At 46.1% G+C, this 20,685-nt stretch overlaps 2 protein-coding genes across 4 annotated transcripts; one reads left to right on the forward strand and one right to left on the reverse strand.

Moving 5' to 3' along the window:
• Window positions 1-218: 218 nt before the first annotated feature.
• On the forward strand, window positions 219-12,027 carry LOC132468747 (flavin-containing monooxygenase 5-like). Its single transcript, XM_060066529.1, has 9 exons — window positions 219-867; window positions 1,135-1,323; window positions 8,263-8,428; window positions 8,555-8,697; window positions 8,804-9,000; window positions 9,656-9,791; window positions 9,968-10,187; window positions 10,407-10,479; window positions 10,669-12,027. The coding sequence occupies exons 1-9, from the start codon at window positions 736-738 to the stop codon at window positions 11,066-11,068; spliced, it is 1,656 nt and encodes a 551-aa protein (XP_059922512.1). The 5' UTR covers window positions 219-735; the 3' UTR covers window positions 11,069-12,027.
• A 46-nt stretch (window positions 12,028-12,073) lies between these two features.
• On the reverse strand, window positions 12,074-19,768 carry LOC132468745 (flavin-containing monooxygenase 5-like). 3 transcript variants are annotated; one of them, XM_060066527.1, is made up of 10 exons: window positions 19,639-19,765; window positions 19,152-19,318; window positions 18,696-18,884; window positions 15,746-15,911; window positions 15,054-15,196; window positions 14,687-14,883; window positions 13,705-13,852; window positions 13,389-13,596; window positions 13,219-13,291; window positions 12,074-13,143 (listed from the first exon to the last, which is right to left on the reverse strand). In XM_060066527.1, the coding sequence occupies exons 2-10, from the start codon at window positions 19,281-19,283 to the stop codon at window positions 12,717-12,719; spliced, it is 1,683 nt and encodes a 560-aa protein (XP_059922510.1). In that variant the 5' UTR covers window positions 19,284-19,318; window positions 19,639-19,765; the 3' UTR covers window positions 12,074-12,716. The 3 variants fall into 3 exon arrangements, with proteins under 3 accessions (XP_059922510.1, XP_059922509.1, XP_059922511.1); XM_060066526.1 differs by having other exon boundaries at window positions 13,699-13,852; XM_060066528.1 differs by lacking the exons at window positions 12,074-13,143; window positions 13,219-13,291; window positions 13,389-13,596 and having other exon boundaries at window positions 13,711-13,983; window positions 19,639-19,768.
• Window positions 19,769-20,685: the final 917 nt, after the last annotated feature.

Genomic DNA, 20,685 nt, shown 5'->3' on the forward strand with positions numbered 1-20,685 from the left:
ACATCAAAATGGGAGTAGACTGGACTCTCTGACTGATGTGTCACATGGCCCATCAGGTGAGAATGTCCTGGACCCACTCACTGGTGTCACACGGCACACAACATCTAGGTTAAAGGTGATCAGCTCTTCTCCACCATTAAAGTATATATATGATATGTAGGCCTAATAATAATCATATTTTAACATAGAATGTAAGGTTAATTTCTACCACAATAGCAGGAGAATTACTTATTGAATTGACAGTTTTGATGCTTCATATAATAGGTCTGAAAATCCCTGACAGGCTTTTATGTGTCAACAGAGTTTGTTTAGGAAATGGGAAGGGACCTGGGCACCGTGCATCACTACTTGTCTTTATTTTCCGGCAAAAAAAAATTCCCTTTTTGAGCCATCAGCAGTTTGCATGCCTGCAATTAAAAAGGGAATGCATATAATGGGTCATTTTTCAGTATTTTGATTTTGGGCAAAATGATTATCAATATGCTTATATATTTTTAAACATATCCAACACCAACACTGTTCAGAGTCGAAATTGCAACACTACAGTGTCCAATTAAATTAGTCAATTTAATATTAACTCATTAACCAATCTATTTACCAACTCTGGCTTTGAAAGCTACCTTTGACCTTTGACCTCGACTTTGATTTTTCTTTGACTTCTAGTAAAACACAAGGTATCAGCTTTAGGTTTGGCATTTTATCCCTTACCCTCAAAACAACACATCTGCTGCGGAGATGGTGCAGAGGGTGGCTGTGGTTGGAGCGGGTCCCTCTGGGCTGACCAGCATAAAGGCCTGTCTGGACGAGGGTCTGGATCCCACCTGCTTTGAGAGCAGCAATGACATCGGCGGCCTGTGGAGATTTAAGGTGAAATTCCATTAGGCACAGTGATAATGAACAGTTAATATTAGGGACTAACATTTTCCTCATAGTAGGGGTAAGTGACAAACCTCATTTATTTTTATGCTAATCATAATATTTCAATATAGTATAATTGTCCCGGACAGATTGAGGGGGTACCACATTCCAACATGTTGCTCAGACGTTATTATTTCCATAATAGCAACATTTATCCTATGTATCCCACGTTGTATTACATCCTATGTGTCGTCAATCTCATCGTTCCTCCACTAGGAACAGCCAGAGCCTGGCAGAGCCAACATCTACCACTCTGTGGTGCTCAACAGCTCCAAAGAGATGATGTCATTCAGCGACTTCCCCAGCCCTGCAGACTTCCCCAACAACATGCACCATTCTGAGGTGCTTTTGTACCTGCGGCTCTACACCCAGGCCTTCAAGCTGCTGCCACATATACACTTCCAGGTAGAGCAATCTGGCGAATAGGCCTCTGTTTGGTCCTTTTGGAATGGCCTTGAGCTGGAATTGTCAAGTCAGTTGAGACTATAGTATTGGATCCAAAAGGGATGGCTGCTGTTCTATTTCATTCCTAGTGACCACCAGAGGCGGTGCTTTAGCACTGGATGTTCCATCTTGTGCATGCGCAGGTCAAGTAATTATAACAAAAAAGTCACCTGTGACACCTGGGTGACCCGAGAAAGTCTATATATTCCGGAGTCACCCGAGGATCTGTTCTCCTTCTATCTTCTCGCGGTAGCGTACTAGCAGGACACACAAACATTGTTTGTTCTAAGAGATACCATATTAGCTTGTCGCAAGTAGCCTTGTAACCCAAGGGTTGGTGCCTCGATTTGACTTCGTCCACCAAGGGCTGCGACTTGCAATTTGTTCGATTTCGGCAGGGGTGAGTAAAGTGTGTAGGCTACGCGTAGTCGACTATCCGTCGGCTAGCGCGGCAGCTGATTTCACCTTTCTACCCTTTGCTTCAATTTTCTTAGAGCATTAATTGACGGCTAGTTTTCAGTCGCTGTGTTATTCTTTTGGTCTCGCACCGTTTCTCGTGTGCGTTCGCCTAAGCCCGGTTGCTCATTTGTATGCGCCAGTGCGCGGCTTGGGGTCCAAGCCGCCGTCACTGTATTTATTTAGCCAGTTGCGCTCTTTGATTTGATCGCCAGTGAGTGGCTTTGGTTTCCAAAAGCCGTCACTGTATTTTCCTGGCGCCGTCACTCTATTGTCGGGCGCATTATTGCTCAGGTGCTCTCGCCTGTAGCTTGATTGCCTAGCCTGCGCTGATTGCTCTCCGGTGGGCTGCTGGGATTACCAAGGCTCGCCGTCACTGTGTTGTTGCCGGGGTGTCGTGTCGTTGCTCAGGTGCTCTCGCCTAAAGCTCGATTGCCTAGCCTGTGTTAATTTGCTCTCCAGTGGGCTGCTTGGGTTTCCAAGGCTCGCCGTCACTGTTATTGTGGGAGTGTCGCGTCTTGGGTGCTCTCGCCTGTAGCTTGCCGTCACTGTTATTGTCGGGCTGTCGCGTCGTTGCTCGGGTGCTCTCGCCTAAAGCTCGATTGCCTTGCCTCTGTTAATTTGCTCTCCAGTGGGCTGCTTGGGTTTCCAAGGCTCGCCGTCACTGTTATTGTCGGGGTGTCGCGTCGCTCGGTTGCTCTCGCCTGTAGCTTGCCGTCACTGTTATTGTCGGGGTGTCGCGTCGTTGCTCGGGTGCTCTCGCCTAAAGCTCGATTGCCTAGCCTACTGATTAATTTGCTTGCAATTAATTTGCCGACATGCTAAGCGCCCATAGTTGTGTCGCCTGCATGGCCTCCCTGCAGGCGGAGGATGGCCATGACCAGTGCCCTGCGTGTCTCGGGGTTGAACACCTGAGGGAAGCAGTGTCAGATAACCCGTGCATGAACTGTAGTTTCATGCCTCATGCACTGAGGCTAGCTAGGTTGGCTGAGGTGGAGGGCAGACCAGGGTTGCCCCCTTCGGGTCTTGGTCCTAGTGGCACCAGGCGCCGTGCCTCGGCAGCTGGGGGACCCCCCAGGGAAGTCCCGTAAGGTCGAAAACTTGGCGAACCAAGTGGATACGCTCTCGGATGAGGTTGCTCAGATTAAAGCCCTCCTACAGAACCTCCAACCAGCTCAGGCTGTACCAGCCGCGGCCCCTGCGGCTGCGCAACCCACTTATACAGAGGATGACATGCTGTCTACAGCTGCGTCCTGTAGCCTCTTTGCAGAGGAGGAAGAGCAAGCGTCCCTTGCCTCTCAGGCGTTCTCTCAAGGGTCTCTGGGCGGCTCGGGTAGAGGGTCAGTGTCCGGCCGCGACACTGTTAGACCAGCCGTGCGAATGGCCCTGGCAAGACTGGGGTTGGATGAAGCTCCTGTTTCATCTGCACCTGTGAACGCCTTTTTTCCACAGGCCGCTCAACCTTCCGTTTTCTCTTTGCCCCCCTCTGAGCCGTACATCGCAGAGCTTCATAGATGCTGGCCAGATTCAAGGGCTCTCTCCCAGCACACTAGTGATAGCAGAGGTCTGGCAACTATGGCCAATGCTGATTCTTATGGCTTGGACCGGTTAGCTCCGATTGAGCCTGCTATAGCGTCCCTGGTTGTCTCCCCGGACGAGGCTCTGAGAACCGATGCGCGCTGCCCTCGGCCCCAGTGCCGGATTACAGAGGACCTCCTTACCAGGAGTTACAACATTGCTGCCCGTGTGGGACGTCTTGGGAATTTGCTTTCTCACATTGAAGTGGCGAACACTTTGTTCGCCCTATGTGTTCCTGAGGCAGAGGTAGTCCGACACACATTTCTTGAGAAGCACGCACAGAGATTGTTTAACTTGTTGTTGATTCATTTATTAAGCAATAACTCCGGTTGACTTTCCAGGAAAATAACTAAACATAAAAACTCCAAACAATGTATCTGTTTGCGGCCAAAACAGGGTTCTTTCGTATTGGACAAAAAGGGCTTTTCAATGTAAAATAATCTGTCAAAAATGCGTCCAATAATGCGAAATAATGCAATAATAATGCGAACTAATGCGAACAAATGCGCTAATGCGAAATGCGCTAATGCGATAATGCGGTCAAAAAACTGTTGGCTCTCTGCCTTCCAAACCCGAATTGCAGTAATTAGCCTGCCCTATATGAGGGCCTCCAATAGGCTCCCGGTAGAGCGTGACACACCTACTTCCCCAGGTGACACAACGGACTAATCACCACGTCATCACCAAATGCATAAATATACATATGAATGAAAGTTGGATTAATATTTCAGACACTTTATAATTCATAACTCATACTTTTAGCCTTAGACTCAAAATATATTTACTTAAAAATATTCAACACAAAAGACCTCTAAATGGCTCCAACACACATCGTTCTGGCGCTGTCTCAGACTATACAGGGGTCAGGTGCTGATCCTTCAGCACAGACCCTCAGTGATGCTTCACTGCAAACTTTTGCGTACATGACTAGGGAGCTAGGCAGGTTAATGTCAACTGTTAAGTTGGCGCGCCGCCAGGTTTGGCTGGCGCAGTCACCCCTTTCGGAGGGTTGTCGACGGACCCTCCGTTCTCTTCCAGTGGTCCCAGGCCAGACGTTTGGGCCAGCTGCTCTTCAGGCCCTGGAGCGAAGTGTACAGGTTGGCCAGGCTAGCCAGCAGTTTGCTAGCTTACGGCGTGCACCTCTGCTTCATTCTAGGCCGGGGGCCTCTGCGGTACCCCGTGCCAATAGCTCTCAACCACGTTCAGGTGGGCAATCGAGGGGCCAGCATTTCTCAGCACGGGCTGACCAGCGCCGTAGCTCTGCGCCACGGGTGGCATTTCAGGCGCCAAGAGGTTCGGCGCCCAGCCGCCGCCCCCCCAGGGCCCCTAGGGGCAGGGGGGGTAGGTACTGAAGTCCAAGGGCCGGTCATCGGACGCTTTTCTCAGCAGCACCTGAGCTACTGGCAAGAGCAGACCACAGACCCTTGGATAGTGTCCACGCTATCCAACGGGTACACACTCCAATTCCGACGCCGGCCCCCAACTTTCAGCGGGATCAAGGTTACTGTGGTCACCAATCCCGACAGATCCCTGGTCCTGAGACAGGAAGTAGCCACCCTCCTTGGGAAGGGTGCTATCGAAGTAGTAGAACCACAAGAACAGCTTGATGGGTTCTACTCAACCTACTTTCTGGTACCGAAGAAGGATGGCGGGTTTCACCCCATTCTGGACTTGAGAGGGCTGAATCAGTTCCTCAAGCTTCTTCCCTTCCACATGCTGCGTGTTGCGGACGTCCTCCAGGCTATCGCTCAGGGGGACTGGTTCGTATCAATAGACCTGAAAGACGCTTACTTTCACGTCCCTATTACCCAACGTCACAGGCGGTTCCTCCGCTTTGCTTTTCTGGGCAAGGTGTACCAGTTCAGGGTTCTTCCGTTCGGGCTGTCTCTGGCCCCGCATATTTTTACACGGTGTGTAGCAGCAGCCCTGTCACCATTACAGGCCACAGGTATGGCGATACTGCCATACCTGGACGACTGGTTGGTCATTTCCCCAACTCGGGAGCAGGCGGTCAGGGACACAGCCATGCTCCTCAGCCATGTGGACCGGCTTGGCCTTATGGTCAACTTTACCAAGAGCAACCTTACACCATGTCGGCTTGTGAGCTATCTGGGGCTGGTGCTCGACTCGGTGGCCATGCGAGCCTGCCTCTCTCCAAAGCGCGTAGCTACCATTCTGCAGCTGCTACAGCGCTTCAGGCGGGGGAAGTTGCTGGAATACAGCCTCTTCCTTCGACTGATAGGTATGCTGACCTCAGCATCCATGGTGGTCCCACTAGGCCTTCTGGAATTGCGTCCCCTTCAGATCTGGGTGAATGGTCTCCACTTGGACCCCAAGTGGCAGAGACACAAGATGGTCAGGGTGTCAGGGCGGTGCCTTCGGACCCTCAGACCCTGGAGAGACAGGGCATACCTGATTGCGGGGTCGCCCTTAGGGAGGATAGCCTCCCGGCGGGAGGTTGTGGAGACGGACGCCTCCCTTTCCGGCTGGGGTGCAGTATGGCAGTGCAGGACTGTCAGAGGCCAGTGGGATGCCCAGCAGAGACTGGAGCATATAAATGTGCTGGAACTCCTTGCGGTGTTCTTAGCTCTCAGGCACTTCCTTCCAGTTCTGAGGGACCGACATGTTCTTGTCCGGACAGATAACACCTCCACAGTCTACCACGTCAACCATCAGGGGGGCACCAGATCGAGGCAGAGCCTGCGGGTCACGCAAAGGCTCTTTCCGTGGGCGTTCCCCCATTCTCTAAGTCTGAGGGCTGCCAATGTTCCAGGTGTCCGGAACACAGCGGCAGACCTTCTCTCTCGCCAAGGGCCACCCCCCGGAGAGTGGGGACTCCTTCCGGAGGTGGTGGGGATGATTTGGGACAGGTATGGCAGGGCAGTGGCGGATCTCTTTGCTTCCGAAGAGACCACCCACTGTCCCCTTTGGTTCTCCTTGACGGAGAGGACCAGTCCCCTAGGGCAGGACGCTCTGGCTCATGCTTGGTCAGACAGCCTGCTTTATGCATTTCCTCCAATTCCCCTTTTACTGGCAACGCTGGACAGCGTGGCTGTCACAGCCTACTTCTGGTGGCTCCACATTGGCCAGGAAGGCCATGGTTCCCACCGTTACTGAAACACCTCAACGGAGAGCCTTGGTGCCTCCCAGAGAGACGGGACCTTCTGTCTCAGGTAGGCGGACGCATATGGCACACTTATCCGGGGCGCATGCGGCTGTGCGTGTGGCCCCTGAGAGCCAGGACCCACTGCTGACGTCTTGCGACCAGTCAGTGGTCCGTACCATTTTTTGTTCAAGGGCACCCTCCACTAGGTTGCTTTATGCAAACAGGTGGAAGTTGTTTTCACAGTGGTGCGTGGCGCGGGGCGAGGTCCCGGAGACTTGCTCAGTGGTAGTGATACTGCACTTTCTGCAGTCTGTGTTGGACAACAGAAGAGCTGCGTCTACCCTGCGCGTTTATATGGCCGCGATCTCGGCCACACACGCAAGGGTGGATAACCAGACGGTAGGGTCCCACTACCTAATCAGGCAGTTTCTGAAGGGAGCCCAGAGGCTTCAACTGCCGCGATCCCTGAGGGCACCATCATGGGACCTGCAAGTAGCTCTGAGGTCCTTATGTCTACCCCCATTTGAGCCACTAAGTCAGGCAGACCTGACGCGGCTGTCCATGAAGACGGCATTTCTCCTTGCCATTGCGACTGCAAAACGGGTCGGTGAACTCCATGCCTTGTCAGTGAGCCAGGCGTGTTTGCGCTGGCACGCAGATGGGTCAGGAGTGGTGCTCTGGCCGAACCCATCCTTCCTACCCAAACGATTGTCTCCCCATCATGTAAACCAATCAATCGAGTTGGCTGCTTTCAATCCCCCAGGCTCTCCAGGGGGTGCAGAAAGAGTGTCAGACCTGTTGTGCCCGGTGCGGGCGCTTAGGGCATATGTTGAAGCGACAACCAGCTTGCGTAAGACGGATAACCTCTTTGTCTGTTACGGGGGCTGCAGGAAGGGGGCTGCCCTGTCGAAACAGAGACTCTCCCACTGGGTTGTGGATGTGGTCTTGAATGCCTATAGGGCACAGGGGCTCCCTATGCCCTTGGCCGTTAAGTGCCACTCTCCCAGGAGTATGGCTACATCATGGGCTGCCTTGAAGGGGGTTCCACTTCAGGACATTTGCTCCGCGGCTACATGGTCCTCATCATGTTTGCCCGATACTACAGGGTTAATGTCGCTGCTCCTCATCCTGTGGCGACGGCTGTCTTGTCGACGGCTTCGAGCCCTTGATTGGTGAGCACTCTTCGTGACCTTTTTGGTATTAGTCATCCAGTGCTAAAGCACCGGTCAGTAGGAATGAAATAGAACGATAGTTACGTATGTAACTACGGTTCTATGAATTCCGGATGACCGCCAGAGTTCTCTGTCACTCAGACTTCTCAGATTCCGCGAGAAGATCCAGTTGGAACAGATCCTCGGGTGACTCCGGAATATATAGACTTTCTCGGGTCACCCAGGTGTCACAGGTGACTTTTTTGGTATAATTACTCGACCTGCGCATGCGCGAGATGGAACATCCAGTGCTAAAGCACCGCCTCTGGCGGTCATCCGGAATTCATAGAACCGTAGTTACATACGTAACTATCGTTTTCATCCAACTGTTCCACACATAAAAAATTGAAGATTCATCTGCAAATTATTCTTCTGTTTGAAAATTAAATTCATGCTAATACAATATTTCTAATAAAAAGAAATGGAAGCATGCTCATAGCTGGTTTATTTTATTTTGTGTAAGTGAAAAACCTGCACTATATGTGGGTTATGTGTGTTCATGCAGATGTGTCTGCATTTACTTTTGTGTCCCATTGTGTTTATTTTCAGAAAACAGTGGTGAGTGTGAGGCAAAGGCCAGACTTTCCTGTGACAGGCCAGTGGGAGATAGAAACAGAGGAGAAACCAGGGCAGAGGGAGACACATGTCTTCGATGCTGTGATTGTCGGCTCTGGGCATTTCACAAATCCTCATCTACCACTACACGACTTCCCAGGTACCCTATCAAGGACAAAATGGCCCTCAAACATGCATTAAAATCAGATCCATGATTCAACCCGTTTATGTTTTTTGGTAAAAAAATATACATGTATACTTTGCTTTTCCTTGCTGTGTTTTGTAGGCATTGAGAGATTTGATGGGAAATACTTCCACAGTTGGGAATATCGCAATGCTGACAGTCTGCAAGGGAAAAGAGTGGTAGTGATTGGGATTGGAAATTCTGGCGGCGATATTGCAGTCGACATAAGTAGAGTTGCAGAAAAGGTAAATAAATTAAAAATCTGCAGTAAAAGAGGAGTTCAATGACAGTTTATCAGGGGAATGCCTAGTAGTATTGAATAGAGGGAATGTTTTGTTTTCGGTTTTATAGGTGTATCTCAGCTCCAGAAGTGGGGCGTGGCTGGTCGGCCGTGTGGCGGAAGGGGGGCTCCCTTGTGACCTGGTGGGCACTTCGCGCTTTGACCTAGCGCTAGCGGGCTTACTGCCTACATGGAGCGCTAAGGCGTTTGAGACCAAGCTGAACCGGGCGTTTAACCACAGCCTCTATGGCCTCCAGCCTCAACACAGGTAACCAGTGCACAGAAGAGCTAGACGCTAAGAGCTTCCACAGGTCCATCTCTAAATTCATTTGTGGCATTCTGATCTCAAGAGGGAATGCCTGGAACTTAAAATGTTGGTTATTTTTGAGAGAGAGAGAGGGCAGGTCTTCTGAGCATGCTTCGGAAGGAGTGATTTCCGTTTCAGTTCCATGGGTTTTGCGGCACAAGGCGAGAAAGTGACAATCGTTTCCATCACGTTTTTTTCCATATTTATTCCCTCTTCTCTTTATTCTATATTCTTGTTGTTGTTCTTCTTGCCATGTTCATAATATTCTCACTCAAAGAACCATTAACTGGCTTACACAGCTCAGGGGGAGATGGAGAATGCGAATTGTGTTGGAGTACTCCGGGATAACGCTACAATTCTTGATCCTCTCTCAGCTCAGCTCTTACCTTCCCAATCATGGACCTTAATTGTTAAACTTTTCAGCTGTGAGCCGAATTCTCTTGAGAGAGCTAAGGTCAGAGATCACTTTGCATACATTAGTTGATGATCTACTAGATATCGTGGTTTGTTAACTGTACTCCAAACAATGCTCGACTTGCGATTATCCATATGGACGGAGGTATCTTTTCAATTATTAATTATTATGTAATGAAAGCATCCACCGTCTTGTTGGCAGGTTTTTTGCGCAGATCCCGCTAGTGAATGATGAGCTCCCAGGTCGGATCATCTCAGGTCGGGTTCAGATGAGGCCAAACGTGAAGGAGTTCTGTGATTCCAGAGTGGTCTTTGTGGATGGAAGCATTATAGACAAGGTGTGCTTTGATCATCTTATCATGTATTTTTCTGCTATTGCAATAATGAATTTCTCTTTTAAGTAGCCAGTTATTTTTGCATTTTTGTTTTTTGGTTTTGCACTGTGAAGGCGACACCAAAAATGTATAATTTTCCATACCAAACTTGTTAAAGCACATGTTGTCTTTCCATCCAGGTGGATGTGGTGGTGTTCGCCACGGGTTACCACTACAGCTTCCCCTTCCTGCCCCGAGACCTGCAGGCTAAGAGCGGCCACAGACTGCGACTCTACCGCCACGTATTCCCTCCTGGGATGTCCCGACCAACGCTGGCCGTGGTGGGCTTCATCCACGCTCTAGGAGCCATCAACCCCCTGGCTGAGATGCAGGCTCGCTGGGTCACACGTGTATTTAAAGGTACACTTGGCTCCTCGGGTTCAGGCTCCAGGCCCAAACAAGACCATAGGCCTACTCTACTACTGTTTGCACACACGTTCCATATCTGATTGAATCAGATGTCTTGCAGGATATCATTGATGATACTGATATACTTAATAGATATCCAGAATGTCAAGAAAAACAAGAATGCTACAATAGCTGTAAACTAACTATAACTCTTGATTGATTTTTCCTTAGATCTGATAGCACTTCCAACACAGGACGCAATGCTGCAAAGCATTGAGAAGGACACAGCCACCATGCATCAGAGGTGTGTGTGTGTGTGTGTGTGTGTGTGTGTGTGTGTGTGTGTGTGTGTGTGTGTGTGTGTGCGTGTGTGTGTGTGCTAGTCTACTTACCAATAGGCCTTATAAAATAGGATATTGTCAGCTCTGCAGGATGGAAGAATCATTTATTTTGTATTAATCATTTTCTTCTGCCATGCCTTTCCCTCTCCTAGTTTTGCCATCTCTGAGCGTAATCCCCTTCAGGTTGTCTATCTACCTTATATGGACTCTCTGGCAGAGCAGATCGGGGTACGACCGAATATCCTCTGGCTCCTGCTTAAGGACGTCCGTCTGGGGCTGCAAGTGCTCCTGGGCCCTTGTACACCGTATCAGTTTCGTCTGAGTGGGCCGGGACAATGGGTCGGGGCCCGTGAAACCATCCTCACCCAGTGGGAGCGGGTGGCCCAGCCTTTCAAGACCAGAGTGTCACCAGTACCCGAGCCTAGTCCGGATCACAATATGAGGCTGATGATGGCTTTATCGGGTGTAGCCGCCCTGTTCTGCTTCTGTCTCCACGCAAAATCCTTCTTCTGTTCTGTGCCCCCTCCACTCCTCGCGTGGAGGGCTCTTTAAGTGTCTCATTGGTGTTGAATGGGATGGTTGGTTTGCTGGCTCTCTGTCTTTTGCCTGTTTTAATAACATGGGAACATCACATATATTTTGGATGTTTAAGGTAACACTTCTGGCAAGCGTTTCATGTAGATAGATACACCGCCTCCTCCTTCTGAATATCTTAGCATGTCTTTGAGAAAAGCAGTGTCATTGTTGACTTGGTCTGATGTAGACGAAACGTGAAGCTTGGCATCATAAGATTAAAAAATAATTTAGTTTATCTTTAAACCTGAGGACACCAGCACTATTGCAGTTCAATATGTTAAACTATAATCTTTGCAGTTGTTGATGGAAGAGTGAGGCTGCAAATGATTTTCCTTCCCTTGCCTTAGAACATTTATCTATGTGGGGAATACAAACTGGCTTTATTGAACAATCTTGGAGAATCACATTTTAGTTACATTTTGACATGATACAATTTGGAATGATCTGTTTAAAATTGTTTATCCAAGTTTTAATGTATTTATTGATGTTTGGGATACCTTCCTTAAACCTGGTCATTTTAAACCATTGTTAAAAGAAAGTAATATATTAGGTACTACAATCCATGTTTTGGATACAATGCAGTGATTTTTGGTCTTGTTGGCTTGGTTTAATAAATAAAATTCATGAGATCTTAAATACAATAAATTTATTCTACCAGATCTGCCTTATAGCATTTATACCTGACTTGCAGTGGTTGACCATGCCTTATTCATACTACATAAGCAATTGGCAGATTTATTTTAGTTTCATAAATGTGTTATCTTATTCCGACCATGTATTCATAATTTATCCTCCATCCTGTGGTATATTTGTGTACGTTGATTTGTTTGTAGTAGTAGTTTGTTGATAGAAACTGTTTATTAAGTGAGTGAAGTTCTCAACTTCTATTACGATTTAAATCAATTGGCAAGGAAGTGTTAGGGGCCTCAGTTCAAATAGCCCATATTAATATGTTTATAATTGACAATAAACCACCACACGTTATATTCAACGATTGATTTAATAGCATGTTATTAATAGAGCGAATAGGATTAGTTTATCTCAATGCAGTATGTTTTAACACAAGTAACAACTGTATACTCCTGCATAATAACTAAATTAAGTATCTACATACATCTTACAAAAACGTTTAAATTATTAATGAGCTGACTGAGGGACTCTAGTGATCGGTCCTATCAAGTCTAGGCAAAAACAATGATTTAGCAAGAGATTATTTAGAGTTAATCCTTTCAATTGATATGTGCACATATTTGAACCATATCTATAGTATATTTCATTGTTTAAAAAACCTATTCTAACCATATCTACAGCATATTTAATAATTTAAGGTTAGAAAGATCCAAACCTTGCATCATCAATTTTGTTGTGTCAGGATGATTTGTTAATAGTTTTTTGGGCATTTTCTTGATCATGTCAAGTGCATACAATAAGCATGTAATATCTTCAGACGTTATTGCTACATGTATATATCTTATCACCTCTAAAGATTGATAAACTACCTCTTAATATTTAAATATGGATTATTTATCTTGACCCAATCGACTGAAGCAATTACTCTGAATCAAACCCTGAAGCACCAAAATGACATCAGCCCTAAATTTAGGAGGAGCATAGCACCTTGTCTTTAAACACAATTTCCAGCTCCCCATGAAGGCATAAAGCCCTGACCAAGAAATGCAGACGGGTCCTGCAGTATGGAGGGGAGGCTGTTCCTGTTATAATAGGAAGCCACACCCAGCGCAGCAGCCAGCAGAACCAAGGGCACTAGGACAGAGCGCTTGGGCTCAGGGTGATTACATCCATTGGTCATCATGGGTTGGATCACCCTGTCCCACTGTGTCAGAATAGCCTGACGAGCCCCGGCCCACTTTCCTGGACCTCTCAGACGGTACTGGTAGGGGGTGGAGGGGCCGAACAGTACACTGAGTGCCACTCTGGGGTCGGTCAGAAACAGCCTGAGAATACTGGGTCGCACCCCAAACTGGTCTGCTACCTCATCCATGTAGTCGACAAAGTCAACCTGGATGGTGTGCCTTGGACTGGATACGTACCTGAGACAGAAACGTGTGTTAAAACACATGTTTAACCAAACCAGCACCATTGGTAGACTTCACTCATCGCAATACCTTCTGGCCATGGTCTCCTGCTTGCACTCAACCTCTTTCAGCATGGCGGCGACCGAAGGACACTTAGAACATCCTGTGTGGAATAAGAATATCGTTGAGTTTGAGTGGTTTCCATTGTAGGTGGAGAACAGGGTGACTTGAGATGCTTAGACAAATAGAGCACGTGTCACCTTTGAAGACACGGGTGGCCCACCGGGCCTGGATCTCAGAGATGGGCATGATGGCTCCCAGCGGCTGCACGAGTCCGATGACGGCCAGCGTGTTCCTCTCCAAATCCGGAGGGAACACGTACTTATAAAGTGAGGCCTTGTTCCCAGAGACTGGCAGCACATTGGAGGCGAGAAACGGAAATGAAAAGCTGTACCCAGTGGCAAATACCTGCAACACAAGGGGATCACATTGATAATATGATAAAGAATACGGAATTGGGAAATAGCACTGTGTGTGTGTGTTTGAGGTACTGTGTGTGATTGTATTCACCCCTACCACCAGGTCAATATTCTCTACTACACTGCCATCATCAAACTCCACACTGGATCCTTGGAATCTGCGGATGTTGGGTTTCACCTGAACTGTTCCGGACAGGATGCGGTTGGGCAGATCATCACTGACGGTTGGATGTTGACTAAACAACCTGCCATTTGAGTGTGGATGCTTTAGTAAAAGGTTCTGGCAGGTTTGCGAAGCCCATTGGTTAATTGTTGGCATTATCAATGTCGATGATGATTTTGGTTTAATTTATCTCCTCTCGTGGTGTCTGGCATTCTGAAATTGGGAAGCAAGCAATTTACATCTATTCTATTCTATTCTATTCCATTCTATTTTCTTTTTAGCTCTCATAGATTTACGTTTGCTTTATCCAACACAAGTGAGTGCATGCAATCTGCCCTAGCTAGGTAATTTTCTCCAATATTGGACAAATGAAAAAAATGAAAAAGCGCTTTTAATGGCAAATGAAAAAAATAAGATTTGATGTTTAGATGCCACATGCTCGCAGACTGGTGACTGAGGCACGCAGTTGGAATTCTGAGCGAAAGATGTTGGCTTCGCTTGAGGTGATGTGATAGTTCAAAATGATGAGTGTAGACTAGAGCAACATTTCAATTAGTTGCAAGGGTCAGTGTAGGAGAGGGCAATTGATGGAATGCAGCAAAAGCGTTGACTTCTTAATAAAAAAGGAAGGGCATAGGTCCCGGTTGTATGAATGTATCTAGAAGCCTCTCAGTCTCCAAGTCCATGAGCATGCGCAGTGCTTGTAAATACCGGATCGATTCTTATTACTTATAATTTGAGATTTTTGAATATTTCATCGGTCAACATAGACAATGTCAGCCATGAACCTGGGGTCTTAGCAAACCAGCCAAAAGCCTTCATCTATCCAAAGTACGACTTTGGATACACGAAGCAAACAGTTGACACAAGACTGTTAAAACATGACTCAGGGCAGACAACATCATGTACTGAATACCTGTGTTTTGGTTTTAGATTGTACAGCCTGTGGTTGAACCGTTGATTGAGGCTTCTCTCTACCATGTTGCAGACGAGATTAAATGGGAGGAGTGATCTAAAACGTATCAAGGCCCTGCTGACAGTCATATCCCCGGGCCAGCCATTGTCTCCAACTCGGTTTCGGATCCAAGCACCCCTCCGAGTGCTCAGGTAAACCTGAAGGGACAGGTCAACAGGTTAAGAGATGCATGAATCATTCAAATGGATGACGATGATTAAGAATAAAAGATTCCAATGTGATTTAGCGAAAATAGGTAACACATTTAGATATTCCATTCTAGGTTTAGTTCACGTTTATGGGTCTATAAAGGACACGTGTGATGAACCTGCTTGGTGACCCTGCTGAGTTCCACAGCGATGTCTCCTCCCGAGTTTCCTATTCCAATCACTACCACCTTCTTGTTCCTCCACCGCTCAGGGGTCTTGTAGTTGCGACTGTGGAAGTACACTCCCTTAAACGTTTCAATTCCTAGGAGTATAATATTTCATACTTTAAGGACGCAGAAATCAAAGACTAAACTGACTTGTTTTCCGTAATCTAGGCCTACTAGTTGGCAAGATTCCTAACCCCTATATTATCTTATATGACATGCATGTGAAAAAACTAAATACACTGTATTGATATGCTTTGGATAAAGGTCTGAATGACTGTATCTGCTTATAATAATATAATATTGAATATAATATTGAAAACAGATTAAATTGTCGATTAAATTGTGCTCTGAATCAATGCTGGAAACTATGGCACACCCAACAACTATGACTGTATTGAATGAATATTTGTTGGGATTCTATTTTCATAGACTATGTACTCTTCGATATAGTTTGAAAACGTTGAATATACTGCATACAAAAAGCAAAATGCAGTCACACATAATATGCCTCAATTTATACAAATTGTACATTAAATGCATACTTGCACAATTTGGTTATTGAAGTCAGGCACCGTCTGTCCCGATTTGGGCAGTGTTAAGGGAGTGGTGTTTGAACAGTGTTGTGATGAATGGGGAGGCGATACCTGTAAAGTCGTGCAGGGGCATGTTTGGGTGACAGTGGTGTCCAATACAGATCATCACTGCATCAAAGATGTGCTTCTGCTGCTTCCCTTCACTGTTCTTCGTCTCCACGTCCCACTGACCAGAATGGGAGAAGTCAGGTCTCTGCGTCACCTTGAGCACTGTAGTCTGAGAACCACAGGCAGAGAGAGAGAGAGACAGAGAGGGTAAAATGCACGTTGTCATCTTACTACTGTAATAGCAGGCCTGTCGCACCAGTTACTCAAGTTACTCATGTGCGCATGTGCCAAGCAGCCTGCAGCTCACACACATACACAAACACTCACAAAGCTCGCGCGAACGCATACATAGACCCCTGACATTTGTACCCTGAAAATCTCCTGATTAATACTACCCCTGGTAGTACTATTTTCTCCGTAGGAAATGTTAATTATGTACCTTATATGTGAATGACGAGCAGAAAGTCTGTATTTCTCATACCACTTCAGTGGGCGTGTTGATGACGCTTCTGCATGTCACTGAGTGGCCCCCTCAATTATAATCAGCCTGTTGCCTTTTGTTCACTGAATGGTTAAAAAATATTTAAATGTTGGCACTGCTTTTAAGAGTAAATTGTGGTGAACGAATGGTATACGATGTAAAATTATAGGCAAAATGTTATTATATTATGCGCTCAGAAATTTGTTAAATTATCGACTGGGGTTTCCACATTATTGCTATGGGTTTAATTACAACTAGAGGTTGAGCGCTTTCATGGCAGTTCTTCTATCAGATATTGTGTCTAAGACTGATTAGATATTTAGATGCAAAAAGCAAACAATACTTGCAGGCAATTGCTGGTCATATATTTGTAATAATGGTACGAACAAAGATACATCACAACATGCATCAACAAACAATAAAACAGGCATACAATAAACTGAGGCCTCAGATGGAAGTTCGCCCTGCGTCTCTCTAAAGGTTCGCAAGGAGAAGTCCAGTGAGTGGCTAAAGTCAGGAGTTCTTATACACTTAGGCCCTGTCCACACAGAGCCGATTTTTGGGTGAAACCGCGTAAGTCTTGTGCGTTTCGGCCGACCATCCAGACCAGGGATGGGCAACTTTTATGATAAAGAGGGCCACATTTTTCATCATAACCATCGGAGGGCCACATGACTGCACACTTCAACTAAACGTGAGCTGAGAGAAGCTACACAATTTTGAATTTGGTAGATATGATTTCCTGTATTCTGGTGCATTTTGGGGATGGCCACTACCTAAAAAATCATCCAGAATCATAACCTATGTACGGTATGTTAATTGAACCAACATACATTCATTTCATGTTTTCCATGCTCAAACAGCCACATGAATGGTCAGTATTTTTATCAGTGCAAAGGGCTCACATACATCATCATTCAATGAAGTCAAAAAACTGAAAAACAGTGGCCCAACATTAAGTGCAACAACTCAATGAACTCAAACCCAACAAGCAGTTGTAGTAGTTGTAGTGGCGACTTAAGTGGATATCTTTAATGACTGATATCGCTTCTAAGCAAACTAGACCCATGGGTTTGCCTTCGAATTCTATGAATTCACATCTTTCTTGACCGAGTTTTCTGTAACTCGATCAATTATTATTATTCTTTTTGCATGCGGCCCGTGGGCCGCCAGTTGCCCATCCCTGATCCAGACGGAGCCGGCGAATCCGGTGCCCGAAACCGCACATTTATGAAACCACCCTCGGAGGTGGTTTCAAATCTATCCGGACAAATGCGGATTCGTGTTAGGATTCGGGTAGACGCCTGAAACGCAAACGATGACGTCATTAGCCCCCCACCAGCTGGGGGACGTCAGAGTTGTGTTGAATTTTTTATTTAGTATTTAATTTGTATTCTTTTTGTAGCTTTAAATAAAGCCCCTTGATAAATGTAATTACTATGTGTACATTAAAAAGTATTTCGGCTCAATTTAAAAGGTTGAATCTCCTCGTGACTGCACGCAGGCTTGATGCGCTCCACTTTTTTCTGTGGAAAACCAGCGCCTTGAATATTTACTGCAGTGTTTCTACAGCTCGATGCGGTTTCGCAATGACTCCGTCTTTACGGAGATATTCTTGAACGGCATAAAACGAAACCGGATCGTTTTCGCCCGTTTGGGCTCCGTGTGGACGGGGCCTTAGATCGGGTTCTTGAGGGCAGCTGTCCCCCAATAAACCAAAAGCCTTTGTTAACCAGATGGTAATCTATTGATTACAGTTCCTTAGGATGTCATAAAAGTGGGTCGCGGGCCGTGGCTGTGCCATGTAACCCTTTGCTTCTTGACGCTCCCCAGGGGGTCAAGGAAACAGGCCCAAACCAACAAAGGCAGTACGGGAAGAGAATGTGAAAACAGATTAGGCCTACATCAAATAAAACACAAAGGTTTACATTTTATACATCATACATACTGTTATACATCATATTTCATCATATTTATTTATTTATTTACACACAGGTCTCCTACAAACGGATAGTTACATGTATATAGAATGTTTATTTTATCTTATTCAAATAGATTTGTACTATAATTTTATTTTAAATTAGTACATTTATTGTATATATACTGTTTTCGCACTTCTCTTTTCCCACTGTACTGCTGGTCACCTGTGAATTTCTCCCAAGGGGAATTAATAAAGGACTATCTTATCTTATCTTTTAGCCGACCCTGAAGAAGAGCAGGATGGCAAGACCATACACGGAATAGTAAACAAAACCTAAATTCATAAAGAAAAACGTAACATGTGGTTTTTCCATCACAGCGTGTGCAACGCAAGCGTGAAAACTGTAATACAGAATGTCTACTTGAATGCTGATATTCAGGTCAGCACATTGTTCTCCCAAAATTTCCAAGGGCTTCAGTATCATTGCAGTCATCCCTTAGAAACACTTAATCGAATGTTTGCAAGCATGAAACTTGCTGGATCTTCCTCACCTTGAAGCATATGTGGTTGATGAGCTGGAAGTGTTCGGCGTACATCCTGAAGTACTCCATGATGCGGGAGTGGTGCATGTAGTTGGGGTATTCAGCAGGGATAGGGAAATCACTGTAGCACATCTTCTCCTTGGAGGTATTGATGATGACCGAGTCATAGATACTGGCTCTATTTGGCTCTGGGTTCTCCTGTGGACATCGTCATAACCACCAACACACCACCATAAGTCTCACCCCCACCATCGGAATCATCATCATCATCATCATCATCATCATCATCATCATCATCATCATCATCATCATCATCATCATCATCACTTGAATGGACTACATTTCTAATACTCCTATTTTTTTCAGTAATTTTGGAATTGTTTTTCATATTCTATTCAAATAATTATTCTCTAGAGGTAAATGCGACCGTAGAGGACATGTAAGGAGCTCGAGAGTATGCTGTACCTTAAATCTCCACAGACCACCGATGTCATCGCTGCTCTCAAAACAGACGACCTCCAGGCCCTCGTCAAGGCAGGTCTTGATGCAGACAAGGCCCGAGCTCCCTGCTCCAATCACGGCCACACGGCGAGCCATGGTAGGTTAATCAATATTGTTCCCCCAAACTTTTACTTAGAGCCAAATTAAGAAATAGAAAACCGTGTCAATAAATGAATTTAATGCAATACATGCTTATTTAATGAGAACACTACAATGTTTTTGGTCCGTGAATATTTTTATAATTTTCGCCACGCTATTTCAGCGACAAGCTTTTAATCTAGCAAGATAAAAAAAAATAATAATTCACCTATAGGCCTACCACTTAAGCCTACAGAAAAGTCGCTGTTTCACGGTGCACACATATACGAATAAACACGTTACTGACAATATGCATGCCGCGTTCACTTGGCACACAGCTATTGTAAACTTAAGAAATAATACCAGCGCCTACCGATTGTGATGGGATGAAAACAGCTCCTTTTGCTTTGATGAGTTGTGGTCACTGGGGTGCATAAAACTACCAGAGCAAAACAAGTCGTGTTTTTTGTTGCCGCCCACTTAGGGTTTGGTTCAAAATGGACCAAAGGCAAAGTCTTTGCTTTTCGATAAGAAGTTTCAGACCAAAAAAATAACCTGAGCATTGCAGAAATTTCATTGGTAGGGCTGGGTATCCTGTTAACAAACACGCGTAGCCAGGGGGCAATATGTTATGTTATTAACATACATCAAACTATTGTGGTTACATTTGCGACTACAGCATTGTAATCAATGTATAAACAAGGTTAGATAGCATTTGTCCTTGTAAAGCCTGACAGTGGAATGATAAAACGTTTGGCAGAGCAGAATTTATAGATATTGTTAACTTTTTGTGGCATAGTAGTGACACAACTCTTGCGTCCCTTACAACGCACGACGACGAGAGTTACATTTAATTGTGGTAATATAAATATAATTGTAGTTTTATTTTTTCCTAAATAATTAATGTTATTGTATTTGTAACTCAATGCCATGCAGGGCTCTCAAGTTTTGAACTGAGTTGTCACGCCGCGTCCTGCTACGCTGTCCATCACCCCCATCTAGTGGCCTCTTGACGCTACTGTACCTCATTCCGTCACACCTGTCTTCAATCATCAATCTCCACTTCCTTCTTCCGCCGGGGATCTCCATCCAGCCGGCGCCAGTTCGTCGTTTAGAACTACCCAGTTCGTATCGGTCCTACCAGCATTTGTAGTCCCAGTTCAATGTTCCTGTTCTCTTGAAAACCCTCTCCCCTCTTCCCTAGTTCTCCGTCCGTCACTCTGCCTACCTGTTGCCCAACCACTGCCTGCCTGACTACCCGCCTGTCGCCGAACCCCTGCCTGCCTGACTACCTGCCTGTCGTCGAGTCCTTGCCTGTCTGACTGCCTGCCTGACGCTGAACCCTCGCCTGCCTGACTACCCGCCTGTCGCCAAGTCCTTGCCTGCCTAACTGACTCCCTTGCCTGCCTGACTACCGCTT

This window comes from Gadus macrocephalus, chromosome 12 (genome assembly GCF_031168955.1).
Source record: "Gadus macrocephalus chromosome 12, ASM3116895v1".
NCBI classification, from domain to species: Eukaryota; Metazoa; Chordata; class Actinopteri; order Gadiformes; family Gadidae; genus Gadus; species Gadus macrocephalus.